The 18944-nt window shown below is 41.0% G+C and overlaps 2 protein-coding genes across 2 annotated transcripts; one reads left to right on the forward strand and one right to left on the reverse strand.

Annotated features, from left to right (window-relative positions):
* The first annotated feature begins 4095 nt into the window (after window positions 1–4095).
* LOC139283100 (glutamate receptor U1) lies at window positions 4096–8516 on the forward strand. Its single transcript, XM_070903055.1, has 9 exons — window positions 4096–4180; window positions 6034–6065; window positions 6162–6341; window positions 6547–6770; window positions 6963–7060; window positions 7219–7436; window positions 7510–7729; window positions 7814–8058; window positions 8418–8516. The coding sequence occupies exons 1-9, from the start codon at window positions 4096–4098 to the stop codon at window positions 8514–8516; spliced, it is 1401 nt and encodes a 466-aa protein (XP_070759156.1).
* An 842-nt stretch (window positions 8517–9358) lies between these two features.
* On the reverse strand, window positions 9359–18629 carry plch2b (phospholipase C, eta 2b). The gene is given in 20 exon segments (XM_070902073.1): window positions 9359–10462; window positions 10551–10630; window positions 11194–11340; window positions 11440–11524; window positions 11636–11760; window positions 11843–11950; window positions 12058–12315; window positions 12318–12406; window positions 12490–12587; window positions 12735–12818; window positions 12946–13056; window positions 13169–13340; window positions 13443–13563; window positions 13677–13880; window positions 13997–14090; window positions 14672–14842; window positions 16222–16351; window positions 16528–16771; window positions 17127–17273; window positions 18302–18629. Coding segments are annotated over 20 exon segments (3900 nt in total).
* Between the last annotated feature and the right edge of the window lie 315 nt (window positions 18630–18944).

Here is an 18944-nt window from a genome sequence, read left to right on the forward strand (position 1 = left end):
GAGCTTTCAACCTTATCGCATAGTCTTCAACTGCAGACAGAGTTTGCTCAGTTGTCATGGAGATCAATCTGTTGACATGCAGACTCAGTAGTTGTCATGAGTTCATCCACAGCACTTTTAGGACTTTTCATCCATGTTGTCTTAAAAGTTAGGAATGAAAGTTCATACATGGAAGTTCACTATTTCATGGAAACCTCCAAAAAAGCTAGTAACTGGAACTTGAGTTTAGATTGTTTTGTTAAACTGCTATTTCCAAAGGCCAAGAATAAACTTTCATGCTGTTGACATGCAAGCTCAGGAGCTGTTGTGATTTAATTTGATTGAAGCATTTGTAGCATTTAAGCAAACTACTATTGACAGTCCTAACTCAAGGTCCACTTACTGTAGCGTTTTCTGGATCTTTTAGTGAAAGAGTGAACTTCCAACAATGACATTTTTATCCAACAGATGAGAAGTCCTAAAAGTGCTAGCTAGCTTGACAAGTCAACCAACTTGGTTGGTTTCCACTGAGGTCACGTCTTCAGTATTTTTTCTGGGAATTTTGAGGCTTTAATGACCTAAAGAAGAGTTTATATTCTACAATTACAGATTGTTTTAAAGCAGATTTAATAATAAAGTAATAAAACAATAATGAATCAAAATTATATTTTAAGTTTATGATTTAATGTATATTCCTGCAAGTGTGAAGAATTCTTTAAAAAAAAAAAAAAAAACAGGATTTAGGCCATAATGTAGGGAGATAAAATGTAACTGAACAGTTAAAAGTAATGTGGAAACATCAACACAGTATTTCTGCATTACATATATCACTCACACATATTCTTTATACTACCATCAGTTGAATTGACAGAAATGCCTCCATTAGAATAAGTGTAGCTGATGTGACTGTTGGTACTAGATTTGACAGTAATTTTATGGGTTCGAGGTCTATCAAAGCCAACAATGATTTTTACTAAATTAAGTTCTTCCACTTGCAGGAGTCGATGCACTTACTTCAAATTGCAGGATGATCATATGTCAGTGCTGAGGTACATTAATTTCACCATGCCAGCAGGATTTTGTTGAATTTATTTATATATTATTACTCACTTGCTCACTATAATCTGCACGATCTAGCTCAAACTGCGAAGAGTAGATTGATGAGCTGATCACTGGCTGACTCAGTTATTTAGGTCACTAGTTTCCCCACAGCAGCTATAAAATGCCTGCTGAACACACACAGTGGCTAATTCAGTCCACTGTCTCGCTACAGAGACAGTTCCTGTGGCCTTGACACTCAAATTGATTTACATCAAGCTATATCAAGTTTTTCAGCTGTTAACTGAGCACAGGCTTCCATTGTAACTTCAATTTATACCGTTATTTATAATCTATAACAGAATTATTTGTGAAATGCTAGATTGTTAAATATGATAATGTTATATGTTATATTGGCATGTGGACATGAGTCACCCAGAGTGCCAATCTTAGAAAAAAAGAACTGTATCAAATATGGATTTTGGAGCTGCACAGAAGAAACAACTTCTGGCTCTCTGCTAGCTTTAAACAGATTGGCAGTTTTTATCTGTGACCAATGCCGTAATAAAAGACACTTTACTGTGCCTCCAACATCTTTCCAAGGTCATCCTTGAGCTACATCCTCGACTCCGCATGAATATGTTGCAACGGTCTCACAAAAATTCAATCAATTCTGTAGTCCGTTTTTTTTTCGTTTAAAATGTTAATAAAGAGCAGAGAGTATTGTAATGCTGTAATACTGAGCACAAACATCTCCAAATGAATCTAATACACACATTCATATTTGTGTTGGTCCCTTTAAACTATACGAGCTATTCATGTGAATGTTATAGATTCAGCACTTCTACTTACAGATTGACTTTTAACTGGCTGCAGAAGCTTCAAATATTCAACTTTGATCACATGTAATGTAAATATCATAAAACCTGCGATAATCAGCTTGACTACAATATAAGTATAATACTGTTCTGTTACAAAATGATGTGACTGTTGCTTTTATATTTGTTTGTATTATTAAGATTAATTTTTAGTATAAATAATCACATTTTGTTCCACAGTGGAAGCTACAGTGCATCCGGAAAGTATTCACAGCGCTTCACTTTTTCCACATTTTGTTATGTTGCAGCCTTATACCAAAATGGATTAAATTCATTTTTTTCCTCAAAATTCTACACACAACACCCCATAATGACAACGTGAAAAAAGTTTTTTTGAGATTTTTGCAAATTTATTAAAAATAAAAAACCTGAGAAATCACATGTACATAAGTATTCACAGCCTTTGCTCAATACTTTGTTGATGCACCTTTGGCAGCAATTACAGCCTCAAGTCTTTTTGAATATGATGCCACAAGCTTGGCACACCTATCTTTGGGCAGTTTCACCCATTCCTCTTTGCAGCACCTCTCAAGCTCCATCAGGTTGGATGGGAAGCGTCGGTGCACAGCCATTTTCAGATCTCTCCAGAGATGTTCAATCGGATTCAAGTCTGGGCTCTGGCTGGGCCACTCAAGGACATTCACAGAGTTGTCCTGAAGCCACTCCTTTGATATCTTGGCTGTGTGCTTAGGGTCGTTGTCCTGCTGAAAGATAAACCGTCGCCCCAGTCTGAGGTCAAGAGCGCTCTGGAGCAGGTTTTCATCCAGGATGTCTCTGTACTTTGCTGCATTCATCTTTCCCTCTATCCTGACTAGTCTCCCAGTTCCTGCCGCTGAAAAACATCCCCACAGCATGATGCTGCCACCACCATGCTTCACTGTAGGGATGGTATTGGCCTGGTGATGAGCGGTGCCTGGTTTCCTCCAAACGTGACGCCTGGCATTCACACCAAAGAGTTCAATCTTTGTCTCATCAGACCAGAGAATTTTGTTTCTCATGGTCTGAGAGTCCTTCGGGTGCCTTTTGGCAAACTCCAGGCGGGCTGCTATGTGCCTTTTACTAAGGAGTGGCTTCCGTCTGGCCACTTTACCATACAGGCCTGATTGGTGGATTGCTGCAGAGATGGTTGTCCTTCTGGAAGGTTCTCCTCTCTCCACAGAGGAACTCTGGAGCTCTGACAGAGTGACCATCGGGTTCTTGGTCACCTCCCTGACTAAGGCCCTTCTCCCCCGATTACTCAGTTTAGATGGCCGGCCAGCTCTAGGAAGAGTCCTGGTGGTTCCGAACTTCTTCCACTTACGGATGATGGAGGCCACTGTGCTCATTGGGACCTTCAAAGCAGCAGAAATTTTTCTGTAACCTTCCCCAGATTTGTGCCTCGAGACAATCCTGTCTCGGAGGTCTACAGACAATTCCTTTGACTTCATGCTTGGTTTGTGCTCTGACATGCACTGTCAACTGTGGGACCTTATATAGACAGGTGTGTGCCTTTCCAAATCATGTCCAATCAACTGAATTTACCACAGGTGGACTCCAATTAAGCTGCAGAAACATCTCAAGGATGATCAGTGGAAACAGGATGCACCTGAGCTCAATTTTGAGCTTCATGGCAAAGGCTGTGAATACTTATGTACATGTGATTTCTTAGTTTTTTATTTTTAATAAATTTGCAAAAATTTCAAAAAAACTTTTTTCACATTGTCATTATGGGGTGTTGTGTGTAGAATTTTGAGGGAAAAAAATAATTTAATCCATTTTGGAATAAGGGTGTAACATAACAAAATGTGGAAAAAGTGAAGCGCCGTGAATACTTTCCGGATGCACTGTATATATTCATACCTCATGCTGCTTCTCTCCACCCCTTCAAAATTCATCAGCTTTCTCCACCCACAGAAACTTTGTTGGCTGTCTTAACACATTTGAAAAACTTCAGATCCCGCTGCATCACAGTCGAGCTCACTGGGGTCTTTCTGACGCGCCAATCCAGCAGTCACATCTTGAACTCTTGTCAGGTAAGGACATCCATCATATGTACTCTCCTCACTGATTGTCAGTGTCACGATTGAATGTGTTTATTTGATTCACATCTTTGCATTTGTATCAAGAAGCATCTTAATATACATTTATTTAAGATAAGTCAATCCATGCGATTCATCTGATGCACAACCAACCACTAATTGTCTTTTTTATAACTTGTAGGATGCAAATCAGGAGAATCAGGATGCTGTTTGGCTTCTTTGTATTGTCCGCTGGGTTTTTCCTGGACATGGGAGAGTGCACTGCAGGTAAGGAACTATTCTTTTTTTAATCACAGGTTTATACTTGCAGAAATAATACTACCACACCAAATCTATATAACACATTTAACCAGGCTTATAACTAACACTGACCAATTTTTAACCTCAAACCGTGTTGAAAGTGACTGAATGTGCATTGATGTAGAAGTTGGTCTGATTGACAACATTAGAAAATGTTGGTTTGTCGCTTCACACTGATATTTCAAAGTTTGACCCGGTCACTGCATTGTAATTCAGTGTGGTGGCAGCTTGCTTTTTTTCTGTGCCAAATTCCTCATGTTTTCACTGCTGGATATGGTAGAACTATGGTAGAAATGTCTCAGGCCTGACGAGACATAAATACATACAACAGTCAGCTCGGATCACTATCAAAGTGTAGCGCAACATCCTGTCCAACTCTTGTAGAAAAACAGAAAATGAAGCAAGCCAGTTGACACTCTCACAAAAAACGGTAATAAATCAACTGTATGGAGCAAACAAAGGCCCTGTGTTTCAGAGTGGCCAAAAAGTGACAGGGGCTTGAAGGGCTTGTATACGTGTCATCTTTTGAAAAGGAGGATCTGATGGTTGTCAGGATCACCCTGTGGTGATGGATCCCCAAGGCCTTGGCCTGAATTGAGGCTTTTGATGCTCTTTGACTGCCCTCCCATCTCACAGTGCCATGGCATTGAGACTCTTTGAATTAAAACACTGCTCTAAATAGATTGTGGTGTGCAAAACCGTTTTCAAGTGGGCGAGGAGAGTGGCCAGATCTCCAGGATACCGGAAACCAGTTGTGACTAGAAGGTCAATACATGCACCCCGAAATTCACCTCAGACATCGCTGCATGTCAGAGTAAAGTCTGAAGATGGCCAATGCACAAAGGAGTCTTTGATTCGGCCAGATTTAGGGTAGTGAAAAAATGTTGTCTGTCAAAATAAACCAGTACTTAGTTGCCCTCTTCCTCTAATGTATCCCCATTATTTATTTCCCCTCATACCTTTTTAACTTTTCTGTTTTCATTGTCAAGACAAATGGTATGTTTGTATATCTAATCAGTGGTTCCCAAAGTCATTACCAAGGCAGCCTGGGGGGATGACGGGCCACAGGTGCTGTGGTTTTGTTTATTTTCATTTATTTATTGTACATTTTTAATAACGTTTCACCACATAATGAAGAACGAGGCAACCTTTACATCATCTACATTTATATCACCCTTCAAACATATCAAAACAGAACTAAGCAATAAAAGCAATTGTCAGGATTCATCCTCCGGGTCCATGTCGGATATTCATCTTAATCCATCAAATAATTGTTGAGATATTTTTAGTCTGGACCGAAGTGGTGAACCGATCAACAGACCGACATTGCCATCTCTAGAGCCATGCTGCTAACATGACTAAAAATAGTTATCAGTTTCTCTGTTCTGTTACTTTAATGTATCCCTATTATTTATTCCCAACCTTTCTGGCTTGTGACTCCTTAAAGTGACCCCTTTTCACAGTTTATGGAGTCTTAGTGTGGACATGAGCTGTGAGCAGTTCAACCAAAGAGTGATTTTCTTTCATCTCAATTGTTTCTCATTTAAAGGATTTTTAAAGGCCTGAAGAGATAAAAAATATTTAGAATTTCACCAGAAAAAAACCTTTCTTGACCTGACAATTGATTTCTTATCCCTTAAATCGTCTGGTGACCCCTCAGATTTATACTGAGAGCCCTTGGGGAGGTACTTACCCCCAGGTTGGGAACAACTGATTTATTCCCCCTCACATCTTCCCTATTTTTATACACAAAATGAATGATGCTTGTATCTGAAAGTTATCATACTAACGTGTTCCTTCCTTTTCCCCCTCGACATCAGTGCAATCAGAGCTCAGAATCACAACCATAAAGGTAGTAAATTTGTTTCTTTCAAGCCTATAGTGAAGGTAAACACAAAATTGAATATAAAACATTTGACTGATTCACTTTTGACACATTTTCTTTTAGCAAGAGCCGTATGCAATGTCCAAAGGAACACAAATGGAAGGCTTTTGCATGGACCTGCTGTCTGAAGTAGCCAAGAAAGTGGGCTTCAAGTACAAAGTGCAGCTGGTGAAAGATGGTTCATATGGCAGACAGGATGAGAGCGGGAACTGGAATGGGATGATTGGAGAGGTGGTGAGAGGCGTGAGTATATGAAAACTGACATTTGGAAGGGTCGAAGGGCAGCAAACCACTCTGCAGAAGCTTGAATTACCCAGCTGGCATCTGTGACTCACAAGTGATACATTCAAAATAAGTGAATATGTGGTGTGAACAATATCAGCAGGGTTGTTGGTGCAGTTAAAATCTCTTAAACGATTAAAGTAAGTATTTATGCATTCCCCTACAGGAGGCAGACCTTGCGATTGCTCCGCTGACTCTCACTGCAGCTCGGGAGAAAGCGGTGGGGATGACCAAACCGTTCATGCAGACAGGAATCAGCATCCTGCTGAGGAAGGACATCTCAGAGGGTACAGGCTTCTTTGATTTCCTGACTCCCTTTACAGCCGAGACTTGGGTCGGCATACTCATTGCCTACCTGGGGACCGCTGTTTGCATCTTTATAGTTGCCAGGTTGGTGATGCAAATAGTTTCATTTCTTTTTAAAAAGTCATAATTATGATTTATGTATTGCTATTCATTGATGTGCTGTGGATTTAAATATGAATTATATTTCTTGTCTTTGGATATTGTCACATTTCCGGTGGCAGTGGAATCCCCTTGAGTGCTATCACATTAATAAGTGATATTTTTATGCAAATGCAGACTCAGTCCATGTGAGTGGAGTCAGCCTCAGAGTGAGCAGAACAGATTCAGCCTCCCCCACAGCCTGTGGTACACAGCTGGAGCTCTGACTCTACAAGGTAAGCAGCAATACCAGATACTTTGTATGCCCCCAAATAGAGAGGAGAATCTCTAGGCTTTATGAATTTGCTGATTTGTTTCTTTTGTGGAAAGTCTCTCCCTCTTATCTCCCTCTTGTGACTTTTTTCTTCTGACTGAACGCTTTCTGTGTTGTCAGGTGCTGGTCCTCATCCCAAAGCTCTCTCGGGACGTGTCATCTGCTGCAGCTGGTGGTTGTTTACCGTCGTCCTCTTGGCTTGTTATTTCTCCAACCTCAGCTCCTCTAAGACCTCTGAGTCCACTCACCTGACAGTGAAAGGGTTTGAGGACTTGGCCAATCAGGACATGATTGAGTACGGCTGTTTGGCTGGCTCTTCCACCCTTGCCTTCTTCAAGGTACAGACATCGGATCATTTATGGATCCCCCATCTCTCTGCCATTTCTCTAATTCTGTTTTTCCTTCATCCAGAATTCAAACAATCCAGTGTACCGAAGAATTTATGAACACATGGAGAGAACTAAGAGTTTTGTGTCATCTATGGACGAAGGGGTCCGGCGTGCAAAAGAGGGAAACTTTGCCTTCATTGGAGAGTCTGTTTCTTTGGACTTGGCAGTAGCACGCCATTGTGAACTGGTCAGAGCACATGAAGTCATTGGCATGAGAGGATACAGCATTGCTGCCGTCCTTGGTGAGGCTACTAATTTCAGTAAACAATGACATTTAAGCAAATGAATATGGTATTATTAACATTAAACTTATCAATTTCCTTTAGGCTCACCTATCATAAAGAACCTCAGTGTGGCAATCCTACAACTGAGCGAGGCAGGGGAGCTGGCTTACCTGCGAAGCAAGTGGTGGGCCAGCAGCTGCATAGCAGACAAGGCCAAGTCTTCAGCTGTGCAGCCACACAGCCTCAAAGGGATGTTTCTGCTTCTTTCCCTGGGCCTGGGGCTGGGAGCACTGCTGGCTGTCCTGGAGCTCACCTCCAAGAGCCGCAGAAGTGCAGCTGAGCAGAGGGTATGTGCAAGTGCATTCCCAAATCACATCACTTCTGTCAGGCGACTAAAACATCCGTCTCCAAAGTGTTAACTTTCCAGACTCCACGATGTGTATTTGTGTTTATTCAATAGGATTTTTAACTGTTTCATAATCCTGAAGGCTGCAACGTTTGCTCAACCATTAAAGACAATGCAATCTGTTACAGTTAAAAGCAACCATCATTTACCAATTAGCTTTCACATCAGCTGTAGAAAACCAAAATACAGAAGACAATCAGACTCAGACATGCTCACTCATCCACACAACCATGTTTACATTGAATTCATCCACATTAATTAATGAATTGATTTGTTTTTATTTATATGTCCTTCCTACAGAAATCCTGCTGCACTGTTCTGACTGAAGAACTGAGTCTGCGCTTGAGGACCGGCAATGCAAATAGACCCCAGGAAAATGTAGACAAAGAAAAGGCATAAATCATCCTGGAAACATGTTGTTTTAAGTCTGAAAACTGTGATTCTTTTAACTTTTAGTGTTTTTGGTTTGATGGCTGTTTCAGAATTTGTTCTAATGTTTGACAGAAACATTAACTTAATTGTAGGTTTTGAACTTTCTTACTTGTTAAGATACATCAGATAAAAAAGAAAAAATATTACATTTAAAAGTTAAAAAAAAACTCATTTTAAAAAACATTTTATTAAAATAATCAATTTATTGTTTTTCAAGTACGAACGCTACAATTTCAATGAAAAAGCAAACATTATAGTTTAAACATTATAAAAATAATTAGTAAAATGATCAATGTTTACACTTAAAAACTGAAAATGTGACTAACAAATAGTGCTCATGTTCTTTTAGTTTTTTCTAAGTTTACTGTTACTTTTTTATGACTGCATCATGCTGTTTTGTAAAGTTGGCAATCACGACTTCAACAAATTCATTTTCAAAATGCATTTCCTGCATAAAAACGTTTAACTGTAAACATTCCAGCATCATGCATACAACAGTGTGGATTGTAAACATCACAGCAGGCCTAAAATAATAAAAACTGTCTAACTGTGTAGTTCTGCGTGGTGTCTTCTCATTTATCTACATAGAAAATCAGAACTGCTTTGTGACTCCATCCCCCTCATCATCCTCCCACACCTCCTTGTTGTGTTTGTGTTACTCTTTCTGAACGATGTTGTTGTCTTTGGAGTCACAAATCCAAACTGTGGTCTAATCTTAAAGAAAAAAAACCAAATAGTAAAAACAAAAGCCATGATTTAATACAGACTGCAGTTCTTTTCATTTTACTTTTGCAAATATGACTCACCACTCACTCATTTAGAAAAAGCGGTGACTTGCAGCGGATTTCTCTCATCCTCTGGTCAAAAAGCGCCTTCATCTCCCTCTGCAGGGTGCCCTCATGTTGCTCTGCCCCGGCTGGCATGCAGGAGGGCACAAACTCCAGGCTGTCAGTGCTGCTGTCGCTGCTATTGGAGGTGCTGTCAGACAGGCAGAGGCCGTTGGGTATGGGTCTCACCTGGCTGCTGTAGCTGCCGTAGTTTTGTGGTCGCTGTGTCTGCCACTGGAAAGCAGGCTTGCGGATCACCATCGGTGTCTGAGGAGAGGTAGTCTGTTTTCGAGGGCAACTGCGTGAGCGGGCCTTCGTTCGTATTGGTGTGGGCGGTCGAGGGGTGGCTGGAGCCTCTAAGGTCCGTCTCACCCTGGCAGGGGACGATGGAGGGACAAGTGGAGAGGATTTGGCTTCAGGCTGGAGCAGAGGCTGTGGCACAGGCTGAGGCTGAGGGAGTGGATCAGTCTGACTCTGAGTTTCTGGTGGTTGCTCAGGTTCAATGGCAATGATCGTCTCTGGCTCTGGTTCTGTTGGTAACTCCTCAGATTGTTCAGGCTGCTGTCGTTCAAATGTCTGAACTGTTTCCTGCTCAGCACAGTTTGACTCTGGTGATTCATCAGGTTCATTCTCCACCTCTTCTTGAATTGGATTTTGGCTGTCAGGAGCAGGACCATCGGCGCAAGAAGCCTGGGAAGAGGTCTCAAGGTTAAAGCTATCCGCTTTCACATAGGGAGCAGCCCCCATGTGATGGGAGTCAGTGGAGGACATCCGGCTGAAGATCCCTCTCCTTGTCTCTGGTGGTTCATGAATTTTAACTCTGTGAGCTCGCCTCATTGGCTCACTCATGGCCCCTTTGTGGATGGCAGCCTTGGCTGCTGGCCCTTGTACCAGAGGAGACATTTCCCCATTCCTGCTGTCCTGAGAGAGGGTGTCCAGATCTCTGCGGAAGTACAGACCACGTCCGTCTTCTGAGGACAGGACAGAGAAGTCTAGAGAAGGCTGCCTTTGATGACCCTTCATGTGCTTCTGGGCTGCTTTTTGGATGTGTTTTCTGGCTGCTTGCACTGCATTTGTGGGTTTGATCTGTTTTACAAAGGACACCAAAGGTTTTAAGATTGAGCCATCGGATGAAACTGAAATTAGATTTCTGAGTTTATTCAGAGTAGCTTACCTTTCCTGTTATATCATTGATAGCCACATGAACAAAGATGGATGACTCTGCCATCCCCTCCAAGTACACATGTCGATAACCTACAAATGTTGCATATAAAATCATGTTAACCTAAATTTCATTCGTATATAGTTAGGAATAGTTTGAAATTTGGGGAAATATGCTTATATACTTTCCTTGGAAATTTACTAATTAACATCTTATGTCTCATTTGTTTGATGTGAAGTGCAGAAATGACAAGTTGTGGTTTTGTAAAGGTTATGAATGGGACTATTTCTTGTCCACTTGCAGCAACTTCCTGGAGTGTTTTCATCACTGCAAGACTCCAAGAAGTTACTACAGGATGTAAGTAGTGAGTTTTAGGCAGGTTTTGTTTTGTCTCCTTTTTTCTGTTTCCACTGTTAATGCAAAGCTAAGCTAACTGGCTGCTGACTGTAGCTAGTTAGCAAAATGCAATTGGTATCAATATTCTCTTCTAACTCTCTGCACTATTTCCCAAAAATGTCAAACTATTCCTTTAATGTCTTTTTTCTGTAAAACGAACTCACATATTGTCCTCTTTAGAGAAGATATTTTGAAAAAACATGTACACACAGACTTTGTATTTTTGTGTACATAACAGATATCTTATCATGTAATCTACCTGGCATCATACTGGTGAAAGCAACAGTCCTCTGTCCAATGAAATCTCGTCCAATAGGATCATGATCCCACACTTCAAAACGCACCAGGGCGATTCGCGGCATTTGAATGTTGAAGACGAGAGTCTCCTCCCACATTGGGTTGAAACCTGAATGACAGTAGAAGGAACTTACACAGACTGAAAAATAGGAAAGTTTGTTTGTTATGAGATTTGTATTGCAATACAAATTGTATTTTGTGCCCATACCATTATCGTCCACCACCCTGGTCTGCTGCTTGGAACAATCAACAGGTAAACCGATTATCTCAACCTCAACAAAGGGATCGATAATCTGAAAGTACAAAAACATGAGCAAAAATTGCATTTTAGTGACGAAAAATATCTTTAAAAGGTTTGTCAGGTGTCTCAATGATAGATTATGCCTGCAGTATGTTGGCTTTACCTCTCCTCTGTCTCCAAACATGGAGTCTTTGGGTTTGGGAAGCTGCTGTCCACTGATGATCTTCAGCACTAACTGAGTCTTTCTGTGTCCAGGTAGAGGTTCGTCCAACATTGGGTTAAAGGCAGCTGAGAAAAACCAAAGAAATTGACTACCCCCTTACATAGGGACAGTTGCCATTAACTCTGCACAATCTGCATACAGACATACCTTTACACATGCACTTAGGCCTCAGAACATATCCACAGTTTCCATTGCTTGAGAACTTGGCTCGGTTCAGTTCAAGCATTCGGCCCTCTGTTTGATAATTCATGGCGACTAAAATGAAACATCAGCATATATAAATGAATGACGAGCTGCTAAAAAAGACCATGCCATTTCTTAATAAAAAGTAGACAGCATTGCAGCCTCTGTGACGGTCTTACCCATATGGCATCCTGCGTTCCAGTATGGTTGTGGGTTGAAGTTGCTCGAGTCCACTCTGTAGTTGGACGGGTAGACTCTTAGAAGTTGCCGTTGGTTGAAACGGACCAACGCACCCGGCTTCAGCTGTAAGATCTGGTTCATAACAGTCTCGTTGAGGGATGACACCTGCCAACTGTTTGCAAATGCTGCCAGACAGAAAGAAGACAGCATCAAACATCCATTCCTAAAATATGTATGAAAAATGTTCACAACCCTTTACCTTGTGTTTCTATGTCGTGCACACGGACAGACTTTGTGTACTTGACCAGGTCAGACAGCGCTCGAGACAACCTCATTGTTTTCCTCTTCCTGAAGTGAGAGTTATAGAGTGTAACAGCTGATACTAAAAGTATTGAATGGCTAAAAGTAATTAATTCAATGACTAGCCTTACTTGGGATGGTAAACAATTTGTGTCCTCTCCTTGCTGCTGCTGTGGTCTGACTCGCCATCAGACGCTGCCTTATTTTTCACTCGGATTCTCTTTTTCCTCTGAAAAAAAAAGATCAGTCACCTCCATGTATTTTTCCTCTTCACAACCAGTCAAATTTATTAAATGCCATTTTTCTGATAGCGGGAAAAATGTACAAGACGAAGGGCCATTTAAAAATAGTTTGGGAAAATATGCAATGGGCTGACCTTTCGTTTGAAGCTCCTTATGATGGATCTGCCAAATCGCCTCTTCTTTTTGGTTTGATTGGCAGAGGTAACACTATTCCCATCCTAAAACAGTCAAACATAATACATATTTATGCTTATCTATCTATCTATCTATCTATCTATCTATCTATCTATCTATCTATCTATCTATCTATCTATCTATCTATCTATGTGTTAATGTTTCATTTGCCTGTGCGTTATCATCATCGTCGTCTTCCTCCTCTTCCTCATCACCAGTGTCTTCATCAGACACGTCACCCTCCTCTACGTCAGGATCAATGTTTGTTGGCAGCTTTTTTCCCTTGAAAACAAGAATTAATGATTCATTATTGTGTGATCGTGGTGTGCTGCACATTATTGGCTCTTTGTTGGAGTATCTTTTGAGCTGCACATGCTGCTAAAAACAACTTTACCTTGACTAAAACTTTCCCTTTCAGGATCTCAGGGGAGGGCAGCTTCTTGCATTCGTGTATGTTGACACCGGACAGATCCAGTTTGTCCTGCAGCACCTCTCTCAGATACTCAGCCATCTTCTTCTGCTGAGGCACAGTGCAGTGGTTCTCTATGGACAAGATCACTGGGTACCTGGAGGGGAGGGTGAAGTGATGATACCTGAGTTACCGAGCCGGCGTGACACACAGGTATGATGCTTTTTATTATATAGTATCAGGAACCAGAAGCACTTACTGTGATTTTGTGAAGGCATATTTGTTAATTGTTTCTACAACGTCTTTGAAGAGAATTTTGGATGTCAAAGTGTAGCCGTGATGAATAATGGGCTCCCCGTCAGGCCCATCCCAGCAGTCCACTGAGAGAGGAGGATGAGAGAACAAAAGAGATAAGGGCGAGTGAGTCACCTTGTCTGTAATGCTGTTAAATCACAGTGAAGAGAGCTGAAGTTCCGGTTTTGCAGGCTCTTACCCTCCACACAGCGACAGCCTGCCTGCAGAACATATGCATACATTTCCACTCTAGACTGAGAGAGCAGCTGGTCTCCTGTCAGGTAGGTGTTGTGAGAGGTGGCAATGAAGTAGTTACACAGAGGCTGCGTCATGTCCTGGTTCACCTGATTGTGCTCGGGGTTGAAGATATCACCTGCAGGACTCCTCATGAAGTTGGTAAAACCTGAAGAAGGAGAGTTTCAGACCAGGTGTTTGTATGTTGATGTCATATGTGATGTTACTGATGCTTCTCAGTCGTCGCATACATTGTTAAATAAGTTATAAGAAAGTTCCCCATACCATCAATACCCAGGACCATACGCTGCAGGTTCTCAGGACATGGCTCAAACTTGGCCACTATGTCAACTAGATGCTCTCTGGCCAGACCTCGCATCTGCAAATAAAGCAATATCAGGAATGTCATTTTTGGTGTAACTGATCCAATATTTTACACATATGTTGAATGCTTTTATTGTGATTAAGCAGAAGTAAGAATTGTTCTTTTAAAGTTCTTTCATATATATATTGAGGCATAAAAACTTTCCTATTTGCCATGTATGCCTTTTATTAGATTAATTAATTATTTTGCACTGCACTGTAACTTTTAATGTACTATTTTATTTAAACTTATTCTTTTCTTAATTTTTTCCTTTATTATTTTAAAATCCTAATAAATAGTGAGGCTGATATCAATTAGATAACAACAGTAATGCTGGATTACATCCATGCATTGTTTCCTGTGAATCCCTTGTGCATGTTATAGCAATTTGAATCCCATGTGGGTACCATAAAGAGAGGTGATAACAGAACAACACTGAATGGCTTTTGAAATTCATGCTGACCATGAATAGTGTCAAAACTGGGGTTTGATTTAATGAAACTCAATTTTCATGAAGTATAATAAATACACAGAATAGGGAGATCTTTCCACCTAACATGAAAGATTGGCATGAATCTTTTTACATTTTGTTGTACCTTCTGTTCATTTTCCAGAAAGCGTGCAAGGTCATGAAGATCCATGACTTCTTTCTGATTGCTGTAGGAGATCAGTATCAGGTAGAGGTCTCGGCGTGTGGAAATCATCTTGTAGAACGAACAGAATTCTTCAAAGCCCAGAGAGCCCTGATTCTCGTCCGTGTCTGCTTCCTACAGATAACGACAAAAATATTTTATGAGCAAGAAATAACTCTCTCAGTATGTGTGATTTGAGATAACCACCCTGCCAAAGAAAATATATACCACCATACACCCATCTGAAAGATATATCTCGATCAACATCAAACATGATAGAGCTCGTTCATGGAGACTATCATCATCAGGAAGGGAGGACAGTGAGCTAGTGAACTAAAGCAGTATTGCAGTGCAGATAAAGCCATCTGTTCAGCGGCGGCCATATGGCCTTCCTGTGGCACTCTCTTGCACTGTCCTGCCAAAGTACTGTTTTGTCTGCTGGCTTCATCTCCATGCTTTTGTCTTACTGGTTCTCTAACTGAAATGATGTAAAGATCACATAAATAGCCCTCTTAAGGAAATGTTAAGGATTTCCCACTTTTAACCACTTTTTAAAAAAACTTTTTCTTTCTGTTGCCATTTTGCACATTGAGAAAGGGAGTCTGCCCATAACAGCAATGCTTTAAGAAGTAATTTAATTGTAGTCCTGTCTTGCTGATGCTTTCTGTTTTTTCTGGTTTAGAGGCATTTTGTGTTGGATGCTATTTTTTGCCATACACAAACCTATTTAGTTATTTTTAGCCATGCTAGGAATGTGGCTCAATGAAATGCAATGTTGGTCTGTTTTTAGGTCCAACGCTTTGGTCCAGACTGAAATATCTCTACCAGTATTTGATGTATTGCCATGACATTTTGTACAGACATTCGTGGTGCCCAGAGGATGAATCCGTCTGACCTTTCTATCTTTTCCTCTTGTGCCACATTGAAGTTGACAAGTGTGGTTTTGAGTAAAATGTCTCAACAACTACTGGATGAATTGCCATGAAATTTGGTTAACATGTTCATGTTCCCCTCAGGATGAATTGTAATATCTTTGGTGATCTCTAACTTTTCCACTAGTGCCACTATCTAGTCTAAACTTCAGTTTGTAGTTAAGTCTTTGTTTAAGACCAAATACCTGTAAAACTAATGACATCTCCATCCGCCTCAGCTGTACTTTGAGTTTTATGCTAATTAGCAAATGCATGCTAACATGCTAAACTAAGATGGAGACCATGGTCAACATTATACCTGCTAAACAATAGCAATGTTAGCAACCTCATTGTGAGCATGTTGTCATTCTGACATTAGCATTAAGCACATAGCCATGCTAACAGCTGTGAAGCTGCAGTTAGCAGCAGCAGTACTGTGAGTCTAAAGCAGAGCCGTCAATCAAGCCTCCAGTTAAATCATGTTGTAGCTTAACAATATATAATATATAATAATATACAAAAGTACAGAGGTAGCTTTGATGGTGGGTCATGCACATTAAATCTATGGCAGCTTGCATTAACCTTTGTGGATTTCAATCTTACTTGAAACATCTGCCTGACTTTCTGCTTGGGTAAATTCACATTGAGTTTGTGGAGCAGCTGGTGAACCTCTCCAATGCTCAAGGTGCCATCTCCATTTTTGTCGGCCTCAGAGAAAGTCTGCTGTAACCACGTGAGGCTGCAGTTAAGGAGGAAACTACAAGGATCATGATCAAGGTCAGTTCATGTGTGTTGTTCAGTCAGATTATTCGCTTTATAGGAATATGACAAGTTGGATATGTGGATGTATTTGTAATAATTAGTCATTGAGAGATTAAACATGTGTATGAGAAGCCGGATAAAGGATATTGATCACGGGTGCGTTGCCTCCGGGCCAAACTGTCTTCATCGCTGATACCAGCCATGAGGTATTTCAGCCCAGTGACCCAGGTACGGGCCTCTTCTGCGTTGGTGGCCACCAGGTCCAGGGACTTCACACGCTCCCCATAGTAAATACTGAAGCAGCAGTTTGGGTCGAAGCGGTTGTCTGCGTACCGCCTGAAAATCTCTGACTTTTTCCCCTCACAGACTTCATGGATGGAATCGATAGTTACTGAAACAGATGATCATGAAATGTCCAGGAGGTCATTCAGAGATATTCATCCTGTTAAATAAAGTGATTGTCTATATACTGAACTACTTGTGTAAATGTCTTTGTTTAATTTCAGATTGCCTATAGTTACACGATACTACTTCGATTTATCTTCCTCTCGAAGTCTCTTATTAGCTTCAAATATGGATATTTTCTTGGTAACTTTGCTCAGTTTTTACTTAAGTCAAACCACGTCACCAACCAACCAAGTGTGAAGACAGAAATATCAGAACTATTAATATGTTGACTGATAGCAAGAAACATCAATAGGTTTATGTGCAAGTCTCACTTAAACAGTAGCCCCACTGAGACTCACTTTTGGCTTTGTCATGTTTTTTGGAGGGCCGCCACCGGATACAGGATTTGTGCTCGTCCAGGTAAAAGAACCGGACCAGTCCTTTCTTCTTCCCCTTCAGTTTGGTCATCTGAGTGCCAGCCTGCATGGTGCACATACTCCTCTCCACTACAGGAGAGCACAAGGACACATTATTTATCAAGAGTCAAGTGGCTGTTCCTCTCTATTAGTCATAGGGATCATCACATTGTCATTTATTTACTGCCAACATCAGAGGAAGCTTGTGCAAATCAAATATTCAGTGTACTGTATATTCAGAAATGTGTTACACAAAATGAAAGTTTGCTATATTTAGGCCACTCAAACCAAGTTAATTTGCCAAAATGTCTTATTACCATTATTATTTTTGTACATTTTGCTGAGACAGTTTGAAATATATGAAATACTGCTGTGCTTTTGTTGTGACTGTGTGCAGGAAGACCTTATGACCACCCCAAAGGAATCCCTGAAGCAGCCAAGACAAGTAGAGGTTTACCATCAAGCACTTGTTTATGAGATTATAGGCTGCGTCACACAGGGATTTAAGTAGCTGTATATGTGTTAAGATAAAAGAAGGATAAGATACACAACCCTGAAATGATCTTTGCCCAACAAACAAACCCATCAATTATCAGTTGCCTCACAGTGATTCAACTTATTTCTCCTGACTTTTCTTTGCTGACGTTTCTTGCAACTTTTAAATGGTGTGTGCGTAGTGTTTGTACTAAAATAGCATGTCAGATCCAACGATTTTCTAGTAACATTCATGTCATGGTGAAGTGGTGTGATTGTTTTGTGTGCTGAGAGCAGGTAACCTTTGTTTGTAATCTGAAGCTCAGATACATGTGACGCAACCTGGCACATCATTCAGGCTAATCCTAAAGGATTGTCTGCTGTCCATATGCCTGTTATCTACTCACAGGATTCCCTGGAACTCCATTCTGTTGGATGGGAAACTCACACATTTTAGAGGCCAATTGCAAGAAAATATCATGGTTAAAGATTCAAATTCACATCCTGGTTTTAAAATATCACATTAATCCCCTCTTTAGTTTGCAGCAGCTTGTAGGCACTTCCATTAAACAACCTGTTGACATTCTGCAGTAATTTGAGTGTTTGAAAGCAATATTATTTAATGAGTCATTGGCGAATCTTACCTATCTGACCCAGTCTCCATTTTGGCTGTGCGACCACACTGCCACCAATCCAGAAAAACTCCTCCGCAAGTCTGGAGATGGATGCTTTCTGCCAGAGTTTTGGGGAGCTCATAATGGACGGGGAGGGTGAATTCAAGGGACTCGAGGCCTGTTTCGCCTGATGAGAGGAGCCCTTACCAAGCGAGGGGGAGAACCTTCCTGCTGACAGAGATCCTAAAGACTGAAAGGTGGTCTTCTTGGCTGACAGAGAGGTTAGAGGTGGGCTGCCACCCATCCCTGGAGACAGAGGTGCCATCGCTGGGGCGCTGTTCATGCCTGAACTGTACATTTGAGTCCAACTCTCCTGTCCCATTCACACCACATGAACCCACCTCCCCCCTCACTCTGCCGGGCTCTTCGGCCAAGTTTGTTTATAGCACAGCTTCTCTCATGCAGATTTTAAAGTGTCAGCATATCCTCTTCTTCCAGTTAAAGTCTTCCCACATGGGATCAGGGAACAATATTCCCATCCTGAAGGTTCATTCCTCGACATCTTGTGTCCAATGATCCAGTCTAGCCGCCATAGGTTCTTCTGTATTTGTTTTTTTTGCTCCGAGAGAAGGCACGCAGAGAAAGAGTGTGCAACATGTGTCAGTCACTAAAT

This window comes from Enoplosus armatus, chromosome 3, assembly GCF_043641665.1.
Source record: "Enoplosus armatus isolate fEnoArm2 chromosome 3, fEnoArm2.hap1, whole genome shotgun sequence".
NCBI lineage: Eukaryota > Metazoa > Chordata > Actinopteri > Centrarchiformes > Enoplosidae > Enoplosus > Enoplosus armatus.

What these genes read in the sequence shown, in the direction of transcription:
- LOC139283100 (XM_070903055.1), top strand. Translation starts at nt 4,096, where the DNA reads ATGCAAATCAGGAGAATCAGGATGCTGTTTGGCTTCTTTGTATTGTCC. An exon ending in TGCATCTTTATAGTTGCCAG is followed by an intron (nt 6,771 to 6,962) that starts GTTGGTGATGCA and finishes ATGCAAATGCAG; the next exon opens with ACTCAGTCCATGTGAGTGGA. An exon ending in GAAGTGCAGCTGAGCAGAGG is followed by an intron (nt 8,059 to 8,417) that starts GTATGTGCAAGT and finishes TCCTTCCTACAG; the next exon opens with AAATCCTGCTGCACTGTTCT.